The sequence below is a fragment of the Electrona antarctica genome (assembly GCF_951216825.1).
Source record: "Electrona antarctica genome assembly, chromosome: 11".
NCBI lineage: Eukaryota > Metazoa > Chordata > Actinopteri > Myctophiformes > Myctophidae > Electrona > Electrona antarctica.
The window spans coordinates 20,896,068-20,922,471 of record NC_136792.1 but is presented as its reverse complement, the minus strand read 5'-3'; the positions used below and the strand labels follow the sequence as shown (position 1 = coordinate 20,922,471).

Below are 26,404 nucleotides of genomic sequence, written 5' to 3'. Positions count from 1 at the left end.
ACTGTTGCCTCCGAGGGACCGCACAACTTATTGGAGAGCTGCAAATCAAATGTAAGATCATGACATTAATATTAATTCTCTTCTGGGAGGAGGTGGTGGCACCCGGAAAGTTAAATAGCCTCTTAGGTTTTTCTTCACCAAAATATAGAGCTGTTTATAGGCTCTGTAGCTATTTCTGTATAGGACTGCTAGCTAAAACTATATTTCTGACTGTCAATGGAAGCAATGGATTATACAGTCTTATGTGTTGCGTGACTGTGCATTGTGTGCAAGCTACTGCCATTCCTTGTGACTGTCCAATTTAGTCCCTAGGGATGAATGTATTGAACTGGAGTTTATTATTTAATATTGAAACAAAATACAATGCTGATTTGATTTTTGATTAAAGTTAGGCTATATGGGCTAGATCATTTGTTTATTAAATGTAAATCTGAATCTGACAATTTCAAAACACTATGAATTAATTATAATGGCTATGTGTTCTTAAGACAGGACAAGAGACCAAATACATTCCATACTGACAGCAAGTTCAGTTTTGGGTAAGTTTCTTCAACTTTTTCCCCACTCCATATTCAAACCTATAAATAGCCTTAATTGGTGCTAATTTTAATCAGGCTATTGTGATTATTGATTTCAGTCAATTTTATGACAGTCAACTTATGAAGTCTCTAAAGTAGAGTGAATGTTGTGACAAGGTGAAATATATCTGTAAACACATTCACTGTTGTTTTCTGAAGTATGGGCCGCTCCAGGAAAGCCATAGGATATTTTGGTTCACTATTGGTAACGAGAGGAATGGGCACTTGAACTGGGAACTAAAACTGGGCCCAGTCCTCGTTTTACATGTTAGAACCCATTTCTAATCACTCACCTAATCACAATTAGGTTAATTGTTAGCATTCAGTGTACAACATTTATATACAGCAGATATGTTTGACTCCTACAATGGTTCCTAAAACACAAGACTCGTCAGGAATACACAGACAGACAGACAGATAGACAGACAGACAGACAGACAGACAGAACTTGCACAATTGCTCTGGCTCTGCTCAAAATACTTCTTGTGAAAAATAACTTATGCTTGATGTGATACATGTTATTAATACTTTTGCAAACTTAATGCTTATAGTTCTCTTGTATTTGTTCACTTCTATTCTTTCATGTGGCTCATTAAAGTATTGTGAAATTCACCCTCTGCCTGGTAATAGCAGTGCTGTAGGTCTAAGGTGAATTGTGTGTGCGCTTTGAGGTTTTTTTTTTCCCTCCTCTGCTTCAGTACAGTAAGTATTAGGTCTTATTGTTACATGTCATTGGAGACTAGCAGTGTTAACCTACTTTGTTGGGGTTTGATCTGGTGGGAATGTAATTTACAGAGCAGATCCCGAGTTATGTAAAGTTTAAGAACAAAGTCAGGCCTTGCTGTCTGAGCAGCGTGACTGAAACATTGAGTCAGGACCCAAAAGTGGGTCTAAACTCTCAAGATGTCCTGATGGTTACAGACAAAACTGTGTTTATGTGCTATTTAACCACTTAAAAGCCCTGGTAACTGGAGTCCCTCAGGGCTCAATACGAGTGTATTTTCTGTTTTGGGTTGAAAACGACGTGTTTCATGCTTGTTGATCTGCTATTTTCTGTGAAAGCCTTTCCCACAATAAGGATGGTCACAGGGGTCTCCTCCTCCCCATCTCTTCAACAAACAGAAAATACATTTTCATGTGGGTTGCCAATTTCAGCTAGTCAGGAGAGAGTACCCATTTATCAGTTTCAATTTTATATTGATATGTTTGAGGTTCAATTTCTTTGTGCCATCACTTCCAATGTCACTTGTTTAATGTTTATCCTGTATCCTATGAGTTCTCTCTCCTGATTGGATACAATTGGAATTCCTTTCTGTTTTCTAATGAGCGGGAGAGATGGCAACACCCCTGTTACTGAACAAACACTATAGAATATAGAGGTATTTAACACTTATTTTAACTAAAGAAAACCACGTACTGCACCTTTAAGCGACGGTCCCCTTCCTGAAGATATTAACACCTTCCACGCAAATAATGTTTCTATCTCTGATCTACAATCCCTGTTCTTTGGTTTGTTTTGTGAACGGCTTCACTTGTGCCTACAATCGGCAATTTAGTTTGGCCTCAGGCCATAGATAGGTCTGTGCAGAGGAACATGGTTAATCATGTTTTGCAGCGCTTGGATTTAAATGTAGGCTACTTATTTGAATCGAGTCTGCACTGCAGATAACTTTGTTTAAATTGCATCATTCTCAGGTGGTGGACTGGGTATTATTGTGTGTATTCAGTTGTGATGATCACATGGTGCTTGTGAGCATATATGATGCTTGTGGTTTGGCGTTTGAGTGAGGACAATTGCAAAGTGCTCAACAATTTATTTTTCAGAAAGAGAAAAGAAGAGGCGGGGGGAAGAGCAATGAGAAAAATTATATACACATTTGAGTGATCATTATAATCATGATGATCAGTCAATAAGGTTCACATTAACAGCCTAATCCTTAGATTAAGTCTAGACAAAAGTCCCTGGTTTGTGATGTCATCACTATGCAGCTGTTTGACTAACGATGAGGGTGGCTTTGTGTGTGTTTGTACTTTTTCACTCTCCAAATCTCCCAGTGGTATTGGAGTTGACATATCATTTTGAGTTGATAATTGCTTTGAGAGTTCCTTGTTTGACTAACTCATTGTTAGGGGCTTTAATTATCTCATTGCCTCTGCTGTTGGCTTGTAGAAACACTAGATAATACAATAATAAATGAAATATATTTCATAATGTTTCAAAATGTTCAAGAAATGGACACAAATATAAAATAATAATAATATATTTTTAAATCATACGTTGTCGCCCAAGTTTTTCTTTAAATGTTCAAATATACATCATGTGAAAAATATGATATTCTCATGTATTTTATGTGAATGCTGAGGCAGGGAGCTGTTCAGTGAGGTGTATCCCAGTTCGAGTACATGCTTTGAGTACAGTAGGCTACTCTTGCAGTGTCTACACAGCCTTGATGAAAGAGATTTCTGTAATATGTAATATATATTTGCTAGAATGATATTTAATTTAAACCATTGACAACTGGCATAAAAAGGTTTCATCCACAGGTCTGCAGTGAAGTTGGATTACCTTTGATAACCCCTCTTTGCCATTTCAATCCTGCTGCCTGACTTGATGCTAATGGACTTGTAATCCTACTGTACTGGTGGCATGACATTCTTGGAATCAGATGTTACTGTAAGACGCGTATTACAAGTAATCTGAAGTGGTATGATGCCAGGTCAGTGAGTTCTCTCTGGATCTCAGGACGTTCCCTTCTCTTGCGTGAGAGAGAGTGCTTCTCAGCCTCTTGTCCCGATGACTCTTTCTTAGAATACATAACATGTTCAGACCTTTCTCTCTGACTTCTTCCCCGTCCCCTGGCCATAGAGGAATGTGCCTTGGTGTGATGTGGAGTTGTGATACAGAGGACAAGTGAAGAGCAATCTATTCCCACTGTACATTGTCTCAGCTTGGTGCTTGGTAGCGGACCTGGGGCTGCAGTTTGGCCCCTCCTGGTCCAGTAGATCAAGGCTAGAAAATAAAGTTGACTTTAATCCCTCCGGGGGGGAGATTAAAACCGCATGGGTAATTAAATGAGCCTTCTGTCTCCAAAAGGGCAAATTACTGTACCACTACAGACTTGGGAACCTTAGTTTTTTGTATGGTTGTCTGTCTCTGAAAAACAAAGTAGATCAGACATATCTCCATTTCAGGCATTATAACAAGCCAATAATCACCTCACGATCACAGGATAGAATAGACCACATAGTTTTGCTGCTTAGTGTCCTGCCAGGACAATGGGAGTAGATTCTGTCTGATGTGGCCCAATAAAAAAGATTTCCCAGGAAGCATTAATACAAGTTCTCATCAAAGTCACATATCACCTCTTTCACTGCTAGACTTCTCAACTTGTTGGACCTCCCAGTTTGAACTAGATAAAGTGCACCTCGGGGCACACGTCTCCACCAGGGCAGGTCAGGTTGTGGCATCCTGTGAAATGATTTCACGTAAATTGCACACTGTGTTCATGATTTGAGGCTTTTTGTTAAAAACGGGCCAATCCTGCAAACTTTGAAAGCCAGTGTTAGCCAATTAGGATGGAATATGAAATATTGGACAGATGCGTCTTGAACACATGACTATAGAGAGAGTGTGTAACGATCTGCGGGATTTAGGAGTAATATCAAAAAATGTGTTTTTCAAAAGTCGGCCTCCTGGTTGTGCTATAACAGGCCGTTCTGGAACATTTGGGGCAGAGGTTCATCGTTGGCATCCAGTGAGTGTGTGTGCAAAATTTGGCATCGACCGGGTTAACGGTGCCGGAGATTAGCTGGTAACAGACGGACGGATGGACACACGGACACACACACAGAGTGCAAAACATACTCTCTCCCCATGCCTCCGGTGGTGGTGTGCATTTACCGTCATCTGGACAACATGAAATAAACATTCAGTTGTTCAATTAGAAGCTCAAATAAATGTTTTTGGTGGTATATATAAACTACAATTATCAATTTATGGATTGCAATTGACTCAAAATGTGACTTTAATAACCTAAATTTAACCTCGCAGCCTGGTCTCTGTTCCAAAAGTGCCGTGTGAACAGGTCTGGAATGGATGATATCGTTACGCCATGTTGTATTGTAGTATTGTTTTGTAGTCATCAGGCAGGAACAATCAAACGGAACATCCTTTTCCCTCAAACCAGAAGAATATCAATAAAAGCCTGCAGCTTTTATTGAGAAAAATCGGTTTGAGGGAAAAGGAAGTTCCGGAAGATTGACGACTACAAAACAATACTACAACATGACGTAGCGATATCATCCGCTCCGGACCGGTTTATATACCCAAAATGGAATGGTGCCCAGGCTAGCCTAAATTAGAACAATATTTAGCATTTATAAATCAAAGGATTACAACAAAATAAATACATTTTTAAACTATTTACATTTTGTGTAAGTTAAACTTTTCTGTGTGAATCCTGTATCGTTGATTCCATGTGTAGTTTATGACCGCTTTGACTAGAGCGGTCATACTGTGCATGAACGTACACGTACGTATGCACGAACCCCCAACCACAGCCCCCATTATATATCTGCACTATAAAACACTAACTGGAGCCTCCCTTTTCTATCCCTTAAACATTAGCATTTTACATTTGACCTGCATGGCATGGTGATTATGCCCTCAGGTACCCATAAATGAGTCTGCTAGTGTCTGTCTTTCTGTTCTAAGAAGTGAAATATGCAAATGTGCTAGGCCAATAAAGTGATTCTAAAGGGATATACAATGATGTGACCATACCATGCATTCATTCCCTCCTAACAGTGAGTTCAGTTGGAATGGCTGATCAGACGCCTGATGTGGAGTCTGTGGTTATCCCCATGGAGGAGTCTCTTCTGTGTAACGGGGGAGGTCATTTAAAGAAGGTGGAGAACCACATCACAGAGGCTCAGCGTTTCTCCCACCTTCCCAAGCGCTCAGCCGTCGACCTGGAGTTCACCGATCTCTCCTATACCATCAGAGAGGGACCTTGCTGGAAGAAGAAAGGTAACCCATAGTTATGCACACATGCACGCTGATATTGTGAATTGTATTGAAGTGCTTTGTGGAAATATTGGCGTTTGGAGGTTGAATGTTGAGAATGTCACTCTATGGTTGTTTGTGTATAAAAGGTGATAGGGGACCAGTACCAAGCAGCTTATTAAACATCACATCACACTAAAAAACTCTTCATCTCAAGGCAGCAGACCAAACAGGAGCATTTGAACTGAGAGAAAAATGAAAAGAAAAGGATAAGGAACTGCTCAATGAATAGGTCTGTGCCTATCCCCTGCACGTAATACTGTACCTTGAATGACCAATTATACATATGGACACTTTATAATCCAGTGGTGCACAATCACATCATATTGTAGTACAGGACAAGTCTGCATCACTTTGCAACATACGCCTACTGTGTATTAGGTGGACTAGAGCGGTGCCCGTTGGGCACTGGCCTACTTGGAACAATGCAAGTTGGAAATGGATGCCCCACCCATTATGTCTGTGTCCCTTTTCTGCCCATATATGGAGTTCTTTGTTAGGCATGTCCAAATATGGAGTCTATGCAGATGTCAGAACAACATTGTGATGTCAGAACAGGCCAGCTCCATATATGGAGATCTAGGGTGATCAGGTGTGGTTGGCTAATTTGGACGGTGTATCTGATGGACTCGAGACCGGGCACTGCACTCCCTGTGGTGGTGTGGAACGCATGTGCCAAATCATCAAAAATCATCATATACACATGTACGCAGAAACTTGGTGCATTTATAGATAGATATTGGTATTGATATATAAATCACCTAGTGATTTGGGGGTAATGTACCATACCTGCCCACAGGGGTCCAGGGGTTCGAATCCATCGCTGTCTATCTGGCTTTGTTGAGCGTCTATATACGAAAACAATAGAGCACTGAAGTCTGACATCACTGCCGCTGGGTCTCCCTGCGTACAGAGTAATTGCTTCTATTGAAATTCCCCATAGAGAACATAACCAAGGACAGAATAATTACAAAAGCAATTGTTACCATGCATGTGTCCGATTATCCAGCTGAAGTGGTCATCTTTTATGCACAATATAATCATTGGCAGTTCCTTAAACTGTTCCAAGTCAAACAGGCGTTAGGATGGTCCAAGTAAGAAGAGATAACACCCTGCATAATGTAGTGTTGTTCTTTCCTTGGCTATCTGCTGCTTTCATCAGTACAGGGAGCTGATGGGAGGAACACGTTGTACTTTCACAAACTCAGCAATCGTACAAGAAGCAGGGCCTTTATTGGTCAATGGTCTTGCATTTAAAACAAAGAAAACGTTGTATTGAAACAGTAACTTCTGATTAACTATGTAACCATCTCGCATTTTTATAGGTAATGAATCAACTCGCCAAGCTCTTATAAAGTAGATATCATGAAAATATTGAACTGTTTCATTTAATTGAAGAGGAGCACTTCAGTTCTCAGATGGGGGTCTGGTACAATTTCTTGCAGTGCAGCATGAGACAGTTTAGCTCATCAATACGTAATGTAGGTGAAGGGGTGATCCGGAGAATAGAAGGATGGAGAGGAAAAGAAACATTACCATTAGATTTACCATATAAGCATTGATTAAACATTGGTCACAGATTGAATGCGAGGGCCAATCAAAAATTAGGACCCACATTTAAAATTCCACATGGAGTTGAATTGGATCTGATCTGATTTGATTTTCTTAGATGTCATATAAGAAAAACACATGTTGCATGTTCATCAGAGAAACATCAAGGATACAAACACATTTCCATTGTGGTCCTTGATCTGAGACAAACAATACATTACATCAAAATACAGACAGTATAGCAATAAATAAAACACTCTAAGCTACACTACTTACAGCATAAATGAAAACATTTTCTAAAAGTCATGCTTAGTCCTTTTAAAAGGAGATGGCTGCTGATGCTCTTTATCATTGGGAGTAGCGAGTTCCAGCTTACTGCATGGTCAGATCTGCAATGCTGGCTCTGGTTAGGTGGGAGTGAACTTTACTATGCTTCTGAAAAAGCTGCAAAGGTACACAGGGGTAACCTGACTCCGCCAGATGGGGCAGCAGAGAGTACACTACTCTCTGCTGCCCCATCTGGCGGAGTCAGGTTAACACAGGGGAGCTGTTGGTGTAGATTTTACGTACCAGGTTCAGCTGTAGTTGAACTGACCTGGCTGCCAGAGGAAGCCACATTTAATTCAGCCAACCCAAGTGCTGGAAATGCTGTTTTCCAACGTGGTCCCTCGCAGACAGCCACTAGCTTGCGGGACGCCACAAGACACAGGCAGAGGCTTTGAGAGATGGCCTGCATGGCTTGAAAGTCTGTGATTTGTTCCCTATCCGAAATATACGAGATTAACCAATTTAAGCTGGAAGAGTTAAGGCCTAAGGCTAAACGTTTGTTAAAAAGTAGGGCGGCTGTTGTGTACAGTGTCAAAAGCTTTTTGGAGATCAATTAGAATCATTCCATGCCGGCTTCAACTTCACATCTTCTAAAATCTGTTAAGGTTAAAAGGTAGAGAAGACGAGTCAGTTGACTGGGACTTCCTAAAACCAGACACTGATGTACCCATAAAGTTGTTTGTGGATTACTTTTTCCAGTACCTTGGAAGTGACACTGAGTATGGAGATGGGTCTGTAGTTTCTGGGGTCAGACCTATTTCCCTTCTTAAAAAGAGGGATTGTCTTAGCATGTTTCATGTCCGAAGGGACAGTTCCTTGGTCTAATCATAGTTCTAATCTAATGAACACTGTATCATACAAACCGCCCTGCGTCCTGATCTGAACTGCTCTTCGTCTGTAACCCTGTGAAAACGAACGGTTTTAGATATGTCCAATCAGGTAATTCTTCACTTGAGATCTTTGGCCTTTATGTTTGCCAAACGCTTGTCAAGTAAGTAAGCTTCTGGGTATTTGGATTTGGGTTTAAATAGAACCCGTGATTGCTGCGTGTGGAGGAGTAATCTTGACCGACATGGTTCTCTTCCTTCCGAACTTTAGTTGTCTGTGTTGCAACTCTCTCTGCACTGTGTTGCATTCTCTGTTTCTTTAGTTGTCTGTGTTGCAACTCTCTCTGCACTGTGTTGCATTCTCTGTTTCTTTAGTTGTCTGTGTTGCAACTCTCTCTGCACTTTGTTGCATTCTCTGTTTCTTTCAAGAAGGAAGTGAATTGGATTGTTGATGATGAACAAGTGTGAGATTGCATGGTGAGAGATTTACATCATGCCTGTCAGTTGTCACAGTGTTACACCAGCACACTTTAAAGTCATCTTCTTACTGAGCGTAACAGCAACAAAGTGCACAGGGCAAGTCTCAGAGCCTGTTGTGATGCTTGTCAACAAGCTATGTCTGAAAGCATCAACACCCCAGTCTATCGAATCATCCATACAGACAATATCCCTTCAGGACATGACTTCAGCTAAGGTTTCACCCAGTGTCGTTGTTGTACACGCACACACGATTGAACGTCAGAACCAACACTCCTTTACTTAGTCTCTTGTCTCAGTACAGAACAGAACTTCCTTGTTATTTTGCACGCTCTGTGTATTACGTAAGCATCCCATAATAACCAGACTCTTAAAGGCATCTTAACCATTATCTGCAAACCCCATATAACACAGTGTCCATGTTATTAGAACATAACAACCGTATATCAGTATTGACGCAGTAAATGGTTGGGGTGGAAGAGAAAGAAAATAAACATGTGGCCTGAGACATTATTATCAGCCTACTCGGGAACAATCAGCTCAGTGGCCTTGTGGTTAGTGTCTGCGATGGGAAGTCAGGGTTTAATTTAATAATTAATTTATAGTCCACACTCACTTTGTCACTTTATATTTGCATAAACATGAGACATTTTGTAATAATTTTATGGATGGTGTATAACTGTATGTGGCTTTGTGCTTTAAATACTGGTATAGAATATTGTCAAATCCATGATAGGCAAATGAGTTAATTGATGGTGTCATTGGTGCCAGCTAGGTCACTGCTCAGCTCAGCTTTTTTCTCCCTGGAAATAAAAACGTCTGGGTTTCCGAGGCTACTGCTCAGCTGACTCACCACAGTACAGTATACTGCCATGTCGGGTGGAAACCTCAAGACTGTCACTTTTCAGGATTAAAATTCAAAAGTAGCAAAAGTAGCAGATCTACAACCTCGAAATGCGTTACTTCGTGCCACGTTTTGAGCTTGTGGATCTGCAATTTCTGATGCTTTCGTGTTACGCCGTAGTATGATCAATATTGCACTTGGTCATTCATTTACAAAAGAAGTTAGAAATGCTGCCCGCAACCCGACAGAAACGATATTTTGCTATTTTCATTGTCTGAGGAAGAGCTACTTTAGCTTGAAACGTCACATACTATGGTGGAGAATACATATTACTCTAATTTGTTACTCTATTTACTTTACCACTTGCCCTGCTGGTTGACTAGAGTTCATGATCTTGCACTTTAAGTCTGGAGAGCATGTGCTAAATGCCAAAATGTAAGTGTGAATTGTTTCGACAATGATGCATAGCTCCTGCTGTGTCTCACTTTTGGAGTTTAAAATTATATTATGATTATGATTTCAGGTTACAAAGCCTTGCTGAAGTGTCTTTCTGGAAAGTTCTGCAACAGGGAGCTTGTTGGAATCATGGGCCCGTCTGGGGCAGGGAAGTCCACCTTGATGAACATACTGGCTGGGTACAGGTAAGATCTCTGCTGGTTCACCATGATGAAGTCTTGGCAAGCAGGACGTTTGTTGTTCCGGCCAGACACAGGGCAACGTGTATTGTAACTTGGCTTTCAAATTCATGTCATGTAATAGTTTGTAAAGAGTCATCACCATGTCAACTGGTTATGGACGTTTTCATCAATATTTTATTTTTGTTTAAACAAATATACACACACACACACATGCACGCACGCATGCACGTACGCACGCACGCACGTGCGCAGGCGCGACCCGTCGCATGTACTTACATGAATTACTGTCACACACACACACACACACACACACACACACACACACACACACACACACACACACACACACACACACACACACACACACACACACCAGTCAAGTAGCGTATCGAGTGTCCTGCTGCGTGGCCAGCAGCAGTAAACCCTGATCGTCCCATGGCTTGCGGGGTGTAACCATGGTGACCGATTCTCCGGTGTTGACATAAAAATCACACCCGTGTGAACTGAGTGGTGCAAGGTCTTATATAGCCTGATCAGCTGTGGTCTGACGTAATGTCAGTGACCATAGTAACCATGCTCATTTTTTCGGGTCCCACGTACAGGTACACACACGTACAGGTACACACATACATAGACACAAACAGACAAAGCTGGTTGTTGGAGTGGTTTGCACCACTCAAAAACGCTAATAAACAGCTTACATTTTGGGAAATGTAATGGGATAATTCCTCAGTGTCTGTATGATGTAATGGGCATGTACAACTTCAGATCAATATTTGATACCTGAACCCACAGAGGAGAAAAGGCGTTCAGACAGAAGGAAGGACAGACAGACAGAGGTTGATTGGTTTGTTGCGACCGAAGGTCGCAGTTAACTATGGAATCGTGCGTTTCCCGTCAGTGTGTGTGTTGGTTGGTTGGTTGGTCGGGGTGAGAGAGCACGTGACATCACGTGACATCATCAGGGATGGAGCATGTGAAATCACGTGACATCATCAGGGATGGAGCATGTGAAATCACGTGACATCATCAGGGATGGAGCACGTGACATCACGTGACATCATCAGGGATGGAGAATGTGAAATCACGTGACATCATCAGGGATGGAGCACGTGACATCACGTGACATCATCAGGGATGGAGATCAATATTAAGCCCATATATGGAGATCCCTGATGTCATCAATATTGGCCAGGAACTCTACATCTGACCTCAAACCTCAAACCCTTAGATCTCCATATATGGAGCTGACCTGTTCTGACATTCCATATGTTGATCCTTCCCCATCCATCCTAACTCTTCGATGTCTCCCTTTTGACTGATACCTGTCCATTTGACGGGCCTGACCCAAAGTTATTAGTGCAGCCGTGCCCGGCAGCCAGCGAAAACTAGAGTTCTTAACAGGCCCGAAAATTAAGATCTGATGCCAAAGCGCCAACGCTCGCCCAGCAGTCTGCTGTCACCCAGGCGGATGCGTGCCCTCAGGCGTCTTACTGGTAGAAGGATTAGTCCAGTTCATAGGCCTAATGGCTGCACATGGAGTTGAGCCTAATTGCTGTTGGGACAAAAGTGTTCTTAAAGCGTTTGATCTTGCAGGGCATCGAACGGAACAGATCCTTGCGACTGCTTTTCCGGCCTGCCAGGATGTTGTGGAGAGAATGACTCACATTGTTCATTATGGCTATTCACAGTGCAGATAAGTAAGGTTTATTCATAGCTTAGATTTCTATGCCACATGACACAGAACAATGTATACAGTATACTGTACATCGTATACATACACATTACATTAGCCACGGTAGCCCAACCCGCCACCACCCGCCACGCCAACAAATATACAAATACACGGCCTGGCCCGGCCCGGCCTACCGGCCAGCTTTTCAACAGAGAGAGATCGAGAGAGAGAGAGAGACTTATGTGCCGTTTCCCCAACAATATACTTCTGCGCAACATTTCAGGCATAATGTTCTGTGGCCCATTATTACTCACGCCACGGTCCTCCCAGAAGCATTGCAGGTCTAAAATACAAGTTCATGTTCAATGCTAACTCTTGCCAAGCCATAGTGTAGTAGGCATTAGTCAATGGTAGAATTTAGGTTGCTTATAAATCTACAATGAAATGATCAAGGATCGTCCCCTACGCTTGTCGTTCTGCGGCTATTTTTTATCAGCGTGTCGTTTAGTCTTTTAAGTTTAGCTATGGTTTACCATAAAATAAATATAGCCTACTTTTAGCTTTTCCAACAGTCAAAAACTAAAGCCACTTTTCTCAGGTCAGTGGGTGTAGTCCATAGTAGGCTGAGGCTATATTACTCATGCCTCTCTTTGTTTACAAATAATCACGGAGATTTCATCGATCAGTCATATTTATTTTTCAGCGTCACATAAGCATATTATGAACATGAACAGTCTCACCGACATCCACTCTGATCAACCATTAAGCATAGTCAGCTGTCTGGTGTTACTATAGTATCTATCTAGCCTCCTCAATGACAGCAATTTGAGAGAGAGAGAGAGAGAGAGAGAGAGAGAGAGATAGAGAGAGAGAGAGAGAGAGAGATGGAGAGAGAGAGAGAGAGAGAGATGGGAGCGAACGGAACCAATATTCAGCACCATACACATGTTTGGTTTAGCTCAGGATAGACAATTCATATTTTTCCTGTCCTTTATAATTGTGTAGGCTAAATTAGAGAACAATAAACGATAACGTAGGTAAACTCATTGAGTGTCATACTGCAACTTTAAAGGGACATTAAAATATTAATGCAGCGGGGATATCATTACAGGCAGCTTACAGAAGTATAGAACACCAGAACATCAGATCTCACACACACACACAGAATATATTGGACGGACAGACATACCCATGCTGAAACAGACCAGTGCAAGGTATATGTTAGAAAACCTGAATAGGATTAGGGTTGTTAGGTGTGGTTGCGATTAAGGTTAGGGTTACATGAGCATAGTGTTGCGTAACAAGATGATCAGAGATCTCCGCCTACCGAAAGACTGGATGCGTTTTCGGTGAAACGGTGGAAAACGCAGCTAAAAATCGAAAACACGCAGCAGTGTGTGTGTGTGTGTGTGTTTGTGTGTGTGTGTGGTGGGGGGGTGTGAGTTGAGTCATGTGTGTTTACTGTAGTATGTGACCATACGCAGGCATTTTGTATTGTTATCCCTGCCAACTAATGCCGGAAGGCCGAAGGTGAGGGATGTCTGCCTATTCGTCCGTCCGTCCGTCCATCTGTATGTCTATTCGTCCGACATCCGCCCGTCTGTCTGTAAACAGCTAATCTCACGGACTAATCAGCCTGAAACTTTGTACACAGACTCCCTGAAGTCAAATTGGCTTGTTATAGCGCCCCCATCTCACATTGTTGCCTAACACTCCTACAGATTTTGTCCAAACCTCATACAAATCGGTGCACATTATCACTGTTGTCATGTGATCAAGACGTATCAGATAGCTCATATTCCATTCCGAATAGCATGACAATTGGCTTCCAAGGTTGTTCCAAGGCTCCAAGGTTGCGGAAGTGGCCGGTTTGCACAAAATGATACAAATCATGAATGCAGCATCTGATTGCCTTGAAACCTTTCACGCACACTCCCACTAGGCCAAGGAAGAAGAACTGCCACCCTACATTTTTTAAATCAGCCTTGTGGTGCTGCTATATTGTTATTATTATCAAATTCTATTTTATCTAAATTCTTCCCCAACAATCTTATGTCTAAATCTGTGTGAAACTTTAAAATATAACAGCTGCTCTGCCTGTATCCCTAGAACAAGAATAGTAATCAAATGTAACAAAAGATGTTTCATGCTCACTAATCCCCAACCAGACTTGACCCTTATCCCACAATGCATTGCATTTGAATACCTGAGCGCAAGGTGAAAAAACCTCTCCCTTTGTTTGTAGGGGAGCATGCAGCCTTGTGCTTCAGTGTTTGGTAGCATGACAAAGGGTGTGGTGGGGGGAGCATTGCTGCTTCTCTATTTATATTGTATTTTGCCCTACAAATTTCAAAGAGGCATTCATGGCCATGTGTGTGCGTGTATGGATGGACATGCACATTCATTTAACCACTTAAACCCTATTCAGTATTTAAGTCCGACGTCATTTTGTAGTGCTACGTTACGTCCGGGTCCAAGTGGCACCAGCTCCCGTCCGCATCTCATTGTAAATAGAATATCTAAACGCGTGAATCTTTTTACAATGACGTTATTTTTCAGAAAGGAAGCCATTGAGGGTTAAAATGGGTCTTAATGCTTCCAACTCGAGTAGAATTATTAAGTGTCCATGACAAAAAAGAAAATGATGTGGAGACAATAAAGACTATTATTATCATTATTATTGAAGGTGGTAACAGTCCATTTGCTCAGTAAAAGAAAATTTCGGGGGCATATTTAGAATGTTTGCAGGCTTGAGTATGTTGAATCTAGTTTGCATTAATGAGGATTTAGTTGACACAATGAAATAAAATGGCGATAGTGTGACAGGCAGACGGCCTGTCACAGCCAGATTTGGGAGAGCAGCGCAGCTTTGTTTTTGCGAGGAAAGCGGTAACATGAGACTTTCGTGGGTGTTTTCGTCTCAGATTTAGTCCGACGGAGCGTCACAGTATAACTCTATGGGGACACAAAAGCGACACAAAGTAGGACCCGGAAGTATCTCAGGAGGGGGTGCTCACGTCACAGCTAAAATACTGAATACGAGATGGAGGGGTCACTCAGGGCTATATACTAGTGTCTTCTGTTTTTCCCCAGAATATGGATGCTGGCGTAAGTGGTTATGGATCCTAGTTTGGGGGATGATCACCCTATATTTAATATGCATTATTTCTGTTTTACGTTCATGATAGATTAGCACTTCAACATTCTTCATTTGCTCATTTCTGAGCGCTCTTATTAATACAAGAACTCCAAAATAAACCCTTATTTAAATTTGCATTCTTAGTCACATCTGTGTGTTTTCGTTGGTACAGTTGGTGTTAATCAGGTGTTAATGATGCGTGTGTGTGTGTGTGTGTGTGTGTGTGTGTGTGTGTGTGTGTGTGTGTGCGTGCGTGCGTGCGTGCGTGCGTGCGTGCGTGCGTGCGTGCGTGCGTGCGTGCGTGCGTGCGTGCGTGCGTGCGTGCGTGCGTGCGTGTGTTCTCTACAGGGAAACAGGAATGAAGGGCCAAGTCCTTGTGAATGGGAAGCCCAGAGACCTTAGGACCTTCAGGAAGATGTCTTGTTACATCATGCAGGAGGACATGCTGCTACCACACTTCACTGCACGGGAGGCCATGATGGTGAGCTCAAGCTTTCATCCACGTCGTCCACATACGGTGGCCTGAACCCCAGGTTAACCCTATTTCATGCTGTGTGTCCCGAATCCCTACAAATATCTCTGAACGACTTAAATAAATGGTTTCCAACCTTTTCATATCAAGGTTCCCTATTATTTGGCAATTGAGCCACGGACCACCATTTGATGAGATTTAGCCTGTCAGACCCAAAATTTTGAATTCTTTTGTTAAAGATCTATAATGGTCCATTTGGTTACCAACTCTCCATGGTTTAGCTGGGGACCACCTGGAACCCCCTAAAGGACCACTGGTTGAGAACCACTGCTTGTTTTGAGTGTTTATCATGTTCTGTTCCAGTGCAGTCAGTACTAGGACTGTTAAAGTTCAATGTAAACATCCTTTAGAGTTAGGCATGTAGATTTAGGCATTTTCTCTGGAAGAAGGAAGGAGGAAGAAGTCACCGACTGGATCCGCGGATCTGGATCTTCAAATACTAAAATCTACCTACATTTTACTTTGAAACTACTCCTGTGGATGTTTTTGTGGTGTATTATTATTATATATTGTCAGAATCAACTTTGTTTGTGTCTGTTTATGTGCTAAAAGGATTGGATTATTCATTTCTAATCAACGGTGCAATGAATATGTTGTTATACAACAGTTCGTTTCGAGGAAGCAATCTGATTGGTTGAAACAGCCTTCTAGCTGTGCTTCAAACGAGCATGATGGAACACCATAATCAAAACAAATAATTCAGCTGCTCTGTTCTCCCAGAGCGCAGCAGACTGGGTTGCTATAGACTAGCGAGTTTCTTGGGACATTTGTGGTTGTTGTGGCTACATCTGTCATTAAAAGATTATGATTTTAGCCATTATCTTAGTTTTTTTGCCACCAAAAGAAAGTGCGCACGCACGCACGCACGCACGCACGCACGCACGCACGCACGCACGCACGCACACACACACACACACACACACACACACACAAGCTCTAACCTTATGTGACCTTATGTGAAGTACTGAAGTTGAGCAATTGCTTGCTTCAGGATAGAAGCCATTATTTGGGGAAGACTGACACCTAGTGGTTGCAGCAGTTTCTGAACGTAATATGATACCATTTTTGCTGCAGGTTTCAGCCAACTTGAAGCTCAATGAAACGATGGAAGTGAAGAAAAAACTGGTGAGCTTTAAGACATTTACTGTACGTTTGTATATGTTTTTGAAAGCACTGCAATAATACCTGCTCTGCAGTCAACGGATGATGCTTAATTTCTTTGTCTTTTGCTATTGCTGTTCAAGATTTTAGCAATCAGTATTTCAAAGCCTCAACAGGAAGACAATGGTACCATATTATCATCCGCGAGTGAGGACCAATTATATGAAGATTGGTTGAAAATTGGCGAAGTCGTCCTTTAAGATGTACGTTCCTTTGCAAAAAAATAAAAAAGCCAAATGAATGTGTTTTCCTTGTAGGTGGATGAGATTCTGACTGCTCTGGGGCTCCAGGAGTGTGCTCATACCCGCACCGGATCCCTGTCAGGAGGACAGATTAATGAATGTGTTTTCCTTGTAGGTGGATGAGATTCTGACTGCTCTGGGGCTCCAGGAATGTGCTCATACCCGCACCGGATCCCTGTCAGGAGGACAGTGTAAACGGCTGGCCATCGCACTGGAACTGGTTAACAACCCTCCAGTCATGTTCTTTGACGAGCCCACCAGGTAAGCCTCATGTTCCTGAGATTGAAAAATATATATAAATTGCAGTGATGGAAAAAAGAAAGTTTGTTACAACACTACATGTGTTGGCTGTGGGGTGTGCCACTGCTGGGGAAGGGGTGGCTGTCCTTTAATTTTACTTGTTGGGCATTGAATTTAAGTCATTTATATATTTTCCACATCCCACTCAAAAGACTTTTATTTATTTCATTCACATGAGGTGATTTTAACATAGTCTCGTGACTTGTACACATATATGAGTGCAAACAACTGTCAAACAATGCTCGGGTAGATGTCAGGTCATTAGGCTAAACAAGAAAATATCTGTCTGTCTGTCTGTCCGTCCGTCTGCCCATCCGTCCGTCCATCCGTCCGTCCGTCCGTCCGTCCGTCCAGTGGTCTGGATAGCGCATCATCTTGTCAAGTGGTCTCTCTCATGCGATCTCTGGCTCTGGGAGGAAGAACGATCATCTGCACCATCCACCAACCCAGTGCCAGGCTGTTTGAGATGTTTAACAAGGTACACGCTGCTGTAAATTCAGTCAATGTGCCATGTAAAAGTCTGTAACCAATCTAACCAAAAGGCTGAGCTATACTCAAAAAGCAAAATGCTATTTTTGGTGCATGACACTGGTGTGCAACTAAGCATAATTCAGAATGGAACCGGCTCCGGGAAGTGCATGCATGCATTTACAGTATATATAGTAAATATGGTGGGAATATGTGTTGGAAGCTCTTTCATTTGTTTATTTAGTCAGACAATAAAGTTTCTCTTCACTTTGATTATTGTCTTTCCACAGCTGTACATCCTGAGCCAGGGTCAGTGCATCTACAAAGGCACAGTGCCATACCTCATCCCCTACCTGAAGACCCTGGGTTTGCACTGTCCTACATACCACAACCCAGCAGACTTCAGTATGTCAATAAAAATCAATATTTTCTCTAGACTTTTCAAATCAACTGCATTAAAACACAATGACAAACTTTGACAAACATTGCATTGCAAGTGAGTGGCAAATCGAGTGGTAAAGTGAGTGGCAAAGTGAGTTTAATGTCGTTTCATGACAAACTTTGACAAACATTATAGGCAGCCTAAGATTTTAATATTATGCTGAAATGGTGTAGAGATAAAACACTGGGTTGGGTACTCCAACAAAAACAGTTGCCAGTGTTCAGGGGGGGAATGTCAATATCCTTGTTGCTGCACTAGTGACACCTGCTGGTTGATTGGGGTGCATGTTCAGCTGGGAGAGGATCTGACCGTTAGAATGAATCTACACACATTATGTTTTGCCATTGAAAGTTCTGTGAGGGGACTAAATTGGGGAGAAGATTAAGGGCTGGAAATGTAAAGTAGTAGGAGAAAGGCAATACAAATCTAAAAACTATGATATGGTTAATAGTATTCACTATAGACTATACATTAATGTAATGCAAGGTAAATGGGCTAAAACATGCACAAATAGTAGGGGTTTCGTCCTTTAAACTAAAGAAGATGCACTGGATATTGTTCATTATTAGCCCCTGAGCTTCAGGTAACTGACTCATATCGTTTTATACTGCACTACATTACAACAAAAAGAGTGTTGAGGGCTGACAACAAAAAAGTGTTCTCACACACTTCTCATATTTGTGGTGTATCCATCTCTTCAGTCATTGAGGTGGCATCCGGAGAGTATGGCGACATGAACCCAGTGCTGTTTGAGGCGGTGCAGGGAGGAATGTGTGGCTTGGATGAGAAGAAGAAGCTATGCGAGCAGAAAGACGATTCAGTCTGTGTGATAAACAGCCCGAAGGTGGGTCCTCATCAATACACACCACACTGTGGGATATGGTGGGTCCTCATCAATACACACCACACTGTGGGATATGGTGGGTCCTCATCAATACACACCACACTGTGGGATATGGTGGGTCCTCATCAATACACACCACACTGTGGGATATGGTGGGTCCTCATCAATACACACCACACTGTGGGATATGGTGGGTCCTCATCAATACACACCACACTGTGGGATATGGTGGGTCCTCATCAATACACACCACACTGTGGGATAAGGTGGTGCTACAGACATCCATGAGATGAAATGATGTACAAAGTTACGCCGTGGATATGTACAGGTGACGTGTGTACACACACCTGTGGTATAACGTACAATAATTGGATATGTGGATTTTCTATAGATTATAGATGCTGCTTTTAATATGACATCTTCAAAAGTACAATACCTAATTTATTATCGTTATCACTACTGTACCTGCTGTGTCTTTACATTACTTTATTTGTTTATTTAGACGGGACAACGCATATTAATGGTAAATACACCGGATTTGGCAAAAAGAATCTCATCCGCAGTCCCCACATAAAAACATGAAACAAAACAAGCAAACAGTACCTTACATTAGGAAACAAAGCATTAAAAACATCATACACACACAAAGTGTAAAGTGCATCTATATAATTTAGCAGTGTTTTTTCAGAGTGATGTGGATTTATAGCTAAAGTAACCTGTGCATAAGGTGCAGTATTGCTTTCAAATAATACAGGATTCAAGTAATATGTAGGACAATACATGGTTTGGTTGTCGAGTAACCATTTTTTTTAGATTGTACTTAAAGGATGGAAATGACAGACAATCTCTTATTGTCAGAGGTAGGTCATTCCAGATTGAACAGCCCTGAACTGAAACAATGTTTTTTACCAAAAGCGGTTTGCCGGTACGGCACTTCGCAGTCCCCTCTAGCGGTTGCCCTAGTGCTGATCCCTCTATCAGGCTTCCTTTTTATGAATTCACTTAGGGGAGGCGGTCTAATTATTTCTTTGATCATACTGTAGCTTTAGCTATACTTCAGTATAACTTCCTTGTCTGCCAAACCACCAGGGTTCCCCTCAGGGAGCAATACAGTTTTGTGATGTCATGAGTTTTGTCGTGTCGTGTCATGTTGTGTCATTTCGTGTCGTGTCGTATCATATCTTTAACTTATCTCTTCTAATCTCTGACTGACATTAATTTAACCTCTTTCCATTTCTCCAGGACTCCGGCCATGTAGAGAGACATACATTTGCCACAAGCACCGGGACACAGTTCTGTATCCTCTTCAAGAGAACACTCATAACAATATGCCGAGATCAGGTGTGACTAAATCACATGGTGATTTTGGGATTAATAATAATCACTTCATAAAACAAGCTTTAATGCCAAGCATGTAAAACAGAACAGAGCCTAAAATGGTTTGCTCAGTCGAGTATAAATCTCCGCCAGGAGGCATGCCCTAATAATAATACAAGAGCGCATGCGCATGCATAAAGTGAATGGAAAATCGAGTGGCAAATCGAGTGGTAAAGTGAGTGGCAAAGTGTCGTTTCACGTTGTTTAAAGCAATCAGATTTTTCTGTTTGGATGTATGGTCTGTCAAGGTCAGAAAGTATTTTTTTGCCACTCAGTAGGCAAAAAAGAGACAAATTGGTCTTAACCCATACACATGCATGAATATTTTACGTTAACCCCCGTCCCATCCCATCCTGTCCTGGAATACTGGGAACTTTAACTCATGAGTAATCTTGTCTTTTTCCTTTACATTCTCAGGTATTGACACATCTCAGACTAATGTCACACATCTTAATAGGTGTGTTGATAGGACTGCTTTACCTGAACATCGGCAATGATGCCAGCAAGGTCTTCAACAACACTGGCTTTCTTTTCTTCTCATCTCTCTTCATCATGTTTGGAGCGCTCATGCCAACTGTGCTGACTTGTGAGTCTTTTCACCCCAGACAATACAATAATCCTTCTAATATTAGAACACCTTCTACATTTGATGTTAACCCAATACCTGCTTTGGTATATTAGATTTTCTTTAGGCATGTTTGACTAATTGACTGACTGATTGACTAACTGACTGGAAATTAAATGAAAAATATAGATTTTTCAGGAAATCAAAGAAAACCTTATATCTTTGAAGTAAATCAATACTGCCTCATAAAAGTTGGTATTGTGAGTGTGACTTTATATATTGTCAAATACTTGCATGAGAGGGGGAGAGGGTTGAGTTAGCTGCTCTATAAGATAGTTTGAGGCCTTGAGGGTCCAATGGAGTTATCTGGTTTTGTCAGAAGCACCTTTTAATACTTTTCATTGGTTCAATATTTTTGTAACCAACACACAGACATAAAGGGTGTTCAATAACATTGATTTAAGAAAAAACTAAAACATAGCTGGTTTCTGGCGGACAGCGACGTTATAATTTGTGCCTGCATGGCCTATTGCGTTTCTCACTGCCTGTGCCCCGCCATGTTTCATCTGTTTGACTGTGGGTGTTCCTCTATGGTGTAATGTCTTTGTTGCACGCTGTACTCCACCATGGCTCGCCTGGCTAACTGTGGCCAAAGATCTGCGTCTTCTGCGTCATGCAAGAAGTTCCTTTTTGCATCTATTTTTATGCACTTTGCATGATTTCTCATAACTGAGCTCAGCTAGTCTTTTTGACTGTGTATGCTTGACATGAAAACATCAATAACTAATTAACTAGTTAAATATTTTAAAAAGTAGTGGGGCGGGGGAGTGGAGGTACTAAGTTAGACTACTGGCAATCTTTTAGAGTCACGCAGTAAATTGTTATATTGATGACTGTAGTAGAGTGCTATTCTTACAGACTAATGAGACTATCGATGATTAAGTGCACGGCAGTATACATTAAACAAACCACTTGCAATTTATTTGGTATATTTATTTATACCAGCTCAGTGGCCTTTTGGTTAGAGTGTCCGCCCTGTGACTGGGAGGTCGGGGTTCAATCCCCGGCCGGGTCATACCAAAGACTCTAAAAAATGGGACCCAGTGCCTCCCTGCTTGACACTCAGCATCAAGGGTTGGATTGGGGGTAAATCCCTGCGACATACTAGCGTCATGTCCAGGGGGTGTACTTGTACATCAAGCTGCCTCACGCTACAGAAACAGGAGATAGGCTCCTGCCCTATGGGCCTCATGGCTCGGCAAGGCTACTTACTTACTACTTACTTGCAATGTATTGATGTATCTTGGAAACCATATCCCATGTTCGATCCACCCTTAGTTCCTCTGGAGATGTCTGTGTTCCTGAGGGAACATCTAAACTACTGGTACAGCTTGAAGGCTTACTACCTGGCCAAGACCATGGCTGACATTCCATTCCAGGTCAGTCTGAGAACAACAGAACATATATTTACAGTGTTATACTTTGTCGCAAACCCATTCATTCATGATATATGTGTGTAATTTTAGGTCTCAGGGAGACACCATTACCAAATGTATCTTTTGGGCCTTGAACTGAAAACGTTTGTATAATATAGTAAAGGAGCGTTGTGTTTTCCAGGTGATCTGTCCCATCATGTACTGCAGCATAGTGTACTGGATGAGTGAGCAGCCTCCTGAAGCTATCCGCTACTTTCTCTTCGTAGCTCTCTCCACCTGCACTGCCCTTGTAGCCCAGTCCCTGGGGCTGCTGGTTGGGGCAGCCGCCACCTCGCTACAGGTACTGCACTATGCTCCATGTGACTATCAGCCTGGTCTATAACACGTAGAAGTGTTCACTTCAACATTCAATACTACTTGATATTGTCATATTTTCTCTTAACATCCTTAATTACGAAGTTAAACAGTGTAACACAAGTTAAAATGGAATGATAGAGGATGTGGATGAATTATTTTTCCTTACGCGATTGAATGTGACAATAAGAAGGTTTTTGATATCACATTTTTATATTAAAACATATCAGTCATAGTGGAGAATTTTGATCCAAGTGATTGTTTTTCCCCCCTTTCCATCTTGTAAACTCCCCTTTTTAAATTATTGTGCTCCCATAAAATAAAATAGAAATGTTGCCTATTGCTTATATGTTAGTATACAAAACAGATAACATCAGATATGTTGTGTCTGCTCACAGGTGGCGACCTTTGTGGGTCCCGTCACTGCTATCCCAGTTCTTCTCTTCTCTGGATTCTTTGTCAACTTTGACACCATCCCCAGTTACCTGCAATGGATCTCCTATGTGTCCTATGTCAGGTTAGTTTCTCTCCTTGTCTGACCTCCTTGTCTCTCAGAAGTGAGACAATATTACTACTAGGATCTGTGCATATTGATACAGGTTTCCAGAAGGTGGCATACCAGTTTCCAAATGCTATCCTTTCTTTTGATTGGTGCATTTATTGTGTCTTTTCCATTTTATATCTACCTCTGTGAATCTAAAAGAAACTTACAAGAGTCTATTGTATTCAGGTATGGCTTTGAAGGAGTGATCCTGTCCATATATGGGATGAACCGCACTGAGTTGGACTGTCCGGAGTCGGACAAGGTGTGCAGGTTCCAACAGCCCGAGGAGGTTCTTCAGCTTCTGGATGTAGAGGATGGCGTAATCTACATGGATTTTATTGTTCTGGGCATCTTCTTTGTCATTCTGCGTCTGGCTACCTACCTCGTCCTCCGCTACAAGATCAAGGCTGAAAGATAGGTTAAAACACAAGGCTCTCCCTCACTTCATCCATTGGGATTATTTTCTGTGCACAGAAAACAAGCTCTTTTCATGTTCAAGTTCATCCTGTTTGTTCAGTGTCAAACTATGCAGTGGTGCTAAAGGAATCTAGCAACAATCTGACCTGCTCCACGGCCAAGGACCATGGACCATGGAATCTATCTGGTTTAGCTGTATAACCAGATTCAGGTAATAGTTTGATTAAACAGAAATTGTTTGGAACTAACTTCATATCCCCCAGTTACACAGGTTTACATGGATGTGTCATGTATGTCACTGTAATGATAGAGATGGGTGTTGTAGTCAAATGAGATCCAATATGCAATATGCATCTACTTAGATATCATATGAAAAGTGCTGAAATGTTCTCCCAAAGTTGTGGATATTCTTTGTCAAGAATGTTGATGTAACAGGGTTCAGTAGGAGGAATTAGATGACTGCAAGATTTTTAGAGGCAGAGCTTTGGCTGACTTGCTACTGTCTGACAGACTGTGCCTGATTAAACTATGCATACTATCAGCCAATCTGAGCTTTAATTAAAACCTATGGGAAACTGACAGCATTTACACCAAGAAGTAGATTGGCGTTCTAAATCTGTTGAGAACCAGGGGGGGGTTCAAATAGCATTTGTCTCTACACTGTTATCAGATTGAACGAACATGTCCTTAAATTTGACCTCAAAACTGTCATTGCACTGACTGGACCATTACAAATATGGTGTACTGTACATGGCGTAATGAATCCAAAGATGATGTAGATATCTAGGAGTTAACAGAGTTGTGCTTAACTGAATCAAGTTGTAAACATGATTACAGATTAGATTACTGGTGGGCATGTAAATGTATCTTGCTGTGCAGCCATCTTATGAACACCGTTTTTTACCTCAGACAACTGGACTTCATTACTAACATTTGGGGGCCGACAGGCTTCAGGTAGGCCATAGTTTATCCAGTGGTTCCCAACCTTTTCAGGATCAGGGCCCACTTGAATAGCTCAAAGGCGTTTACCTTGCGGCCCACCATTCTGACTTCCGAATATGACTCATGGAGGCATGCATGTTTATTCCATAGACAGAGCATCTGTCTCTTTACGCATCCACTGGCTTCAATTGAATCCCACTTATCTATTTCCGTGATCATTATTGAGGACATGATGCTGTTTTGGTAGAGAAGGTATACTGTGCTTGAGAGAATGATGAGAGAATGACTGTACTGATAATCACAGAGGCATTATATTGTATATATACGTATCACTTTGAAAGCCTTTATTTTGCTGTTCATGAAAATATTTTCTTTTTTTTTATGTTTACCATATGTTTATATTTATAAAGTAAGCTTTTCCCTGGTTGGTGATTACCTTCAGATGGGTATGTTTTCTACTTTGATCAAATTGTAACGCTTGTCGCTTACCCACATTTTTACTTAGTTGAAATACTGTCTTGATAATTTTTTATACAGCCTACTTCCTGTATTATTTTATTTATGGTACTGTATGCATATTAGCACATTTAATGTCAGATTGATTACTTTTGTGTCACAGAACAGAGAATATACAAACATAACAGACTGCATAGCATATGAACCACAGCCAACTGTGTTGCTATCAATGCTGTTATGTCACTAGTCCAACTGTGCCTTCACGCTACAACAATCAAAAGAGTTGATGTTATTTTGAATTGCTGGACACCTCATACATCTGGACTGCATCTACGTTTCCCACGAATTATTGTCTTTTGTGTTCATTGCACATCAGATCGGAAACATATACTGGGACCAAAATGCAAATGTTGTTTACCAGCCTAGAGACAGACTGTACATGGGAAGTGGATGGAATATGGAATGAAGTTATGAGGCTGCATTCACTTTCAACCATTGTATTTCTAGATGGTTTTATGGAGTTTATTTTTGTTTTTGTTTCTGCATCTTTGTAGTGGACACTGCCAGAACGAGCCTGCTATTAATTACATGGCTAGTTATAGACTAAATGAAATTGCTTTTCACGACCATATTGTCTTTAGTTACAAATATTTCTTAGACACTCAATCATACCCAAAGATAACCAAAGCCCTGTGGTAGACCTTTTACAGACATGTAGCCATGGCAGAATGACCAAAGAACCGTAGATAATATGGAATATTATGGAAATAATATTCTGTAATTTCTTTACTGTAATTTCATTCCAATCTTACAGTTTTAACGGAGTCAGCAAAATTAATTTTAACTGAGTCATGTTGCAAAAAAGATGTACTTTACTCTGACATTGTCTCTCCGGATAAGGGTGCTTCTAGCCAAAGCTAAAATATCAGAATTAAAAAAAGAAAAGAAAAATGCCTGGGGAAACACATCAGCACCATGGACAGTGCTAGTAAACTGATGGATGTTCCAATCAGTATATTAACTCAATATTTAGTTTTATTTTTTTTATTGAATCTCTTCTACTAGTTGCATTGTTAACTTCATGACTGTATCATCCTATACTGTATCACCCAGATAGTTAGTTTCTGATATTTATTTTTGATTTATTGTAGAATACATACCACTACTGCTGGAACTGCCCTATGAAAGAAAATAAATATCAGA

At 41.3% G+C, this 26,404-nt stretch overlaps 1 protein-coding gene across 1 annotated transcript; it reads left to right on the top strand.

The window, feature by feature from the left end:
* On the top strand, positions 1-26,404 carry LOC306932589 (ATP-binding cassette sub-family G member 4-like). Its single transcript, XM_079514442.1, has 16 exons — positions 1-51; positions 489-539; positions 5,386-5,607; positions 10,193-10,310; positions 15,470-15,602; positions 16,728-16,778; positions 17,172-17,317; positions 17,711-17,834; positions 18,115-18,229; positions 18,968-19,110; positions 20,353-20,451; positions 20,905-21,073; positions 22,391-22,491; positions 22,670-22,828; positions 23,241-23,359; positions 23,573-26,404. Exons 3-16 carry the CDS (start codon positions 5,400-5,402, stop codon positions 23,802-23,804), a joined length of 1,917 nt encoding a protein of 638 aa, XP_079370568.1. The 5' UTR covers positions 1-51; positions 489-539; positions 5,386-5,399; the 3' UTR covers positions 23,805-26,404.

Excerpts from the sequence above, each read along its gene's own strand:
- LOC306932589 (XM_079514442.1), top strand. The coding sequence starts at position 5,400 with ATGGCTGATCAGACGCCTGATGTGGAGTCTGTGGTTATCCCCATGGAG. Across the intron at positions 19,111-20,352 it reads GTGTGATAAACAGCCCGAAG|GACTCCGGCCATGTAGAGAG; the intron begins GTGGGTCCTCAT and ends CCATTTCTCCAG. Across the intron at positions 21,074-22,390 it reads CATGCCAACTGTGCTGACTT|TTCCTCTGGAGATGTCTGTG; the intron begins GTGAGTCTTTTC and ends ATCCACCCTTAG.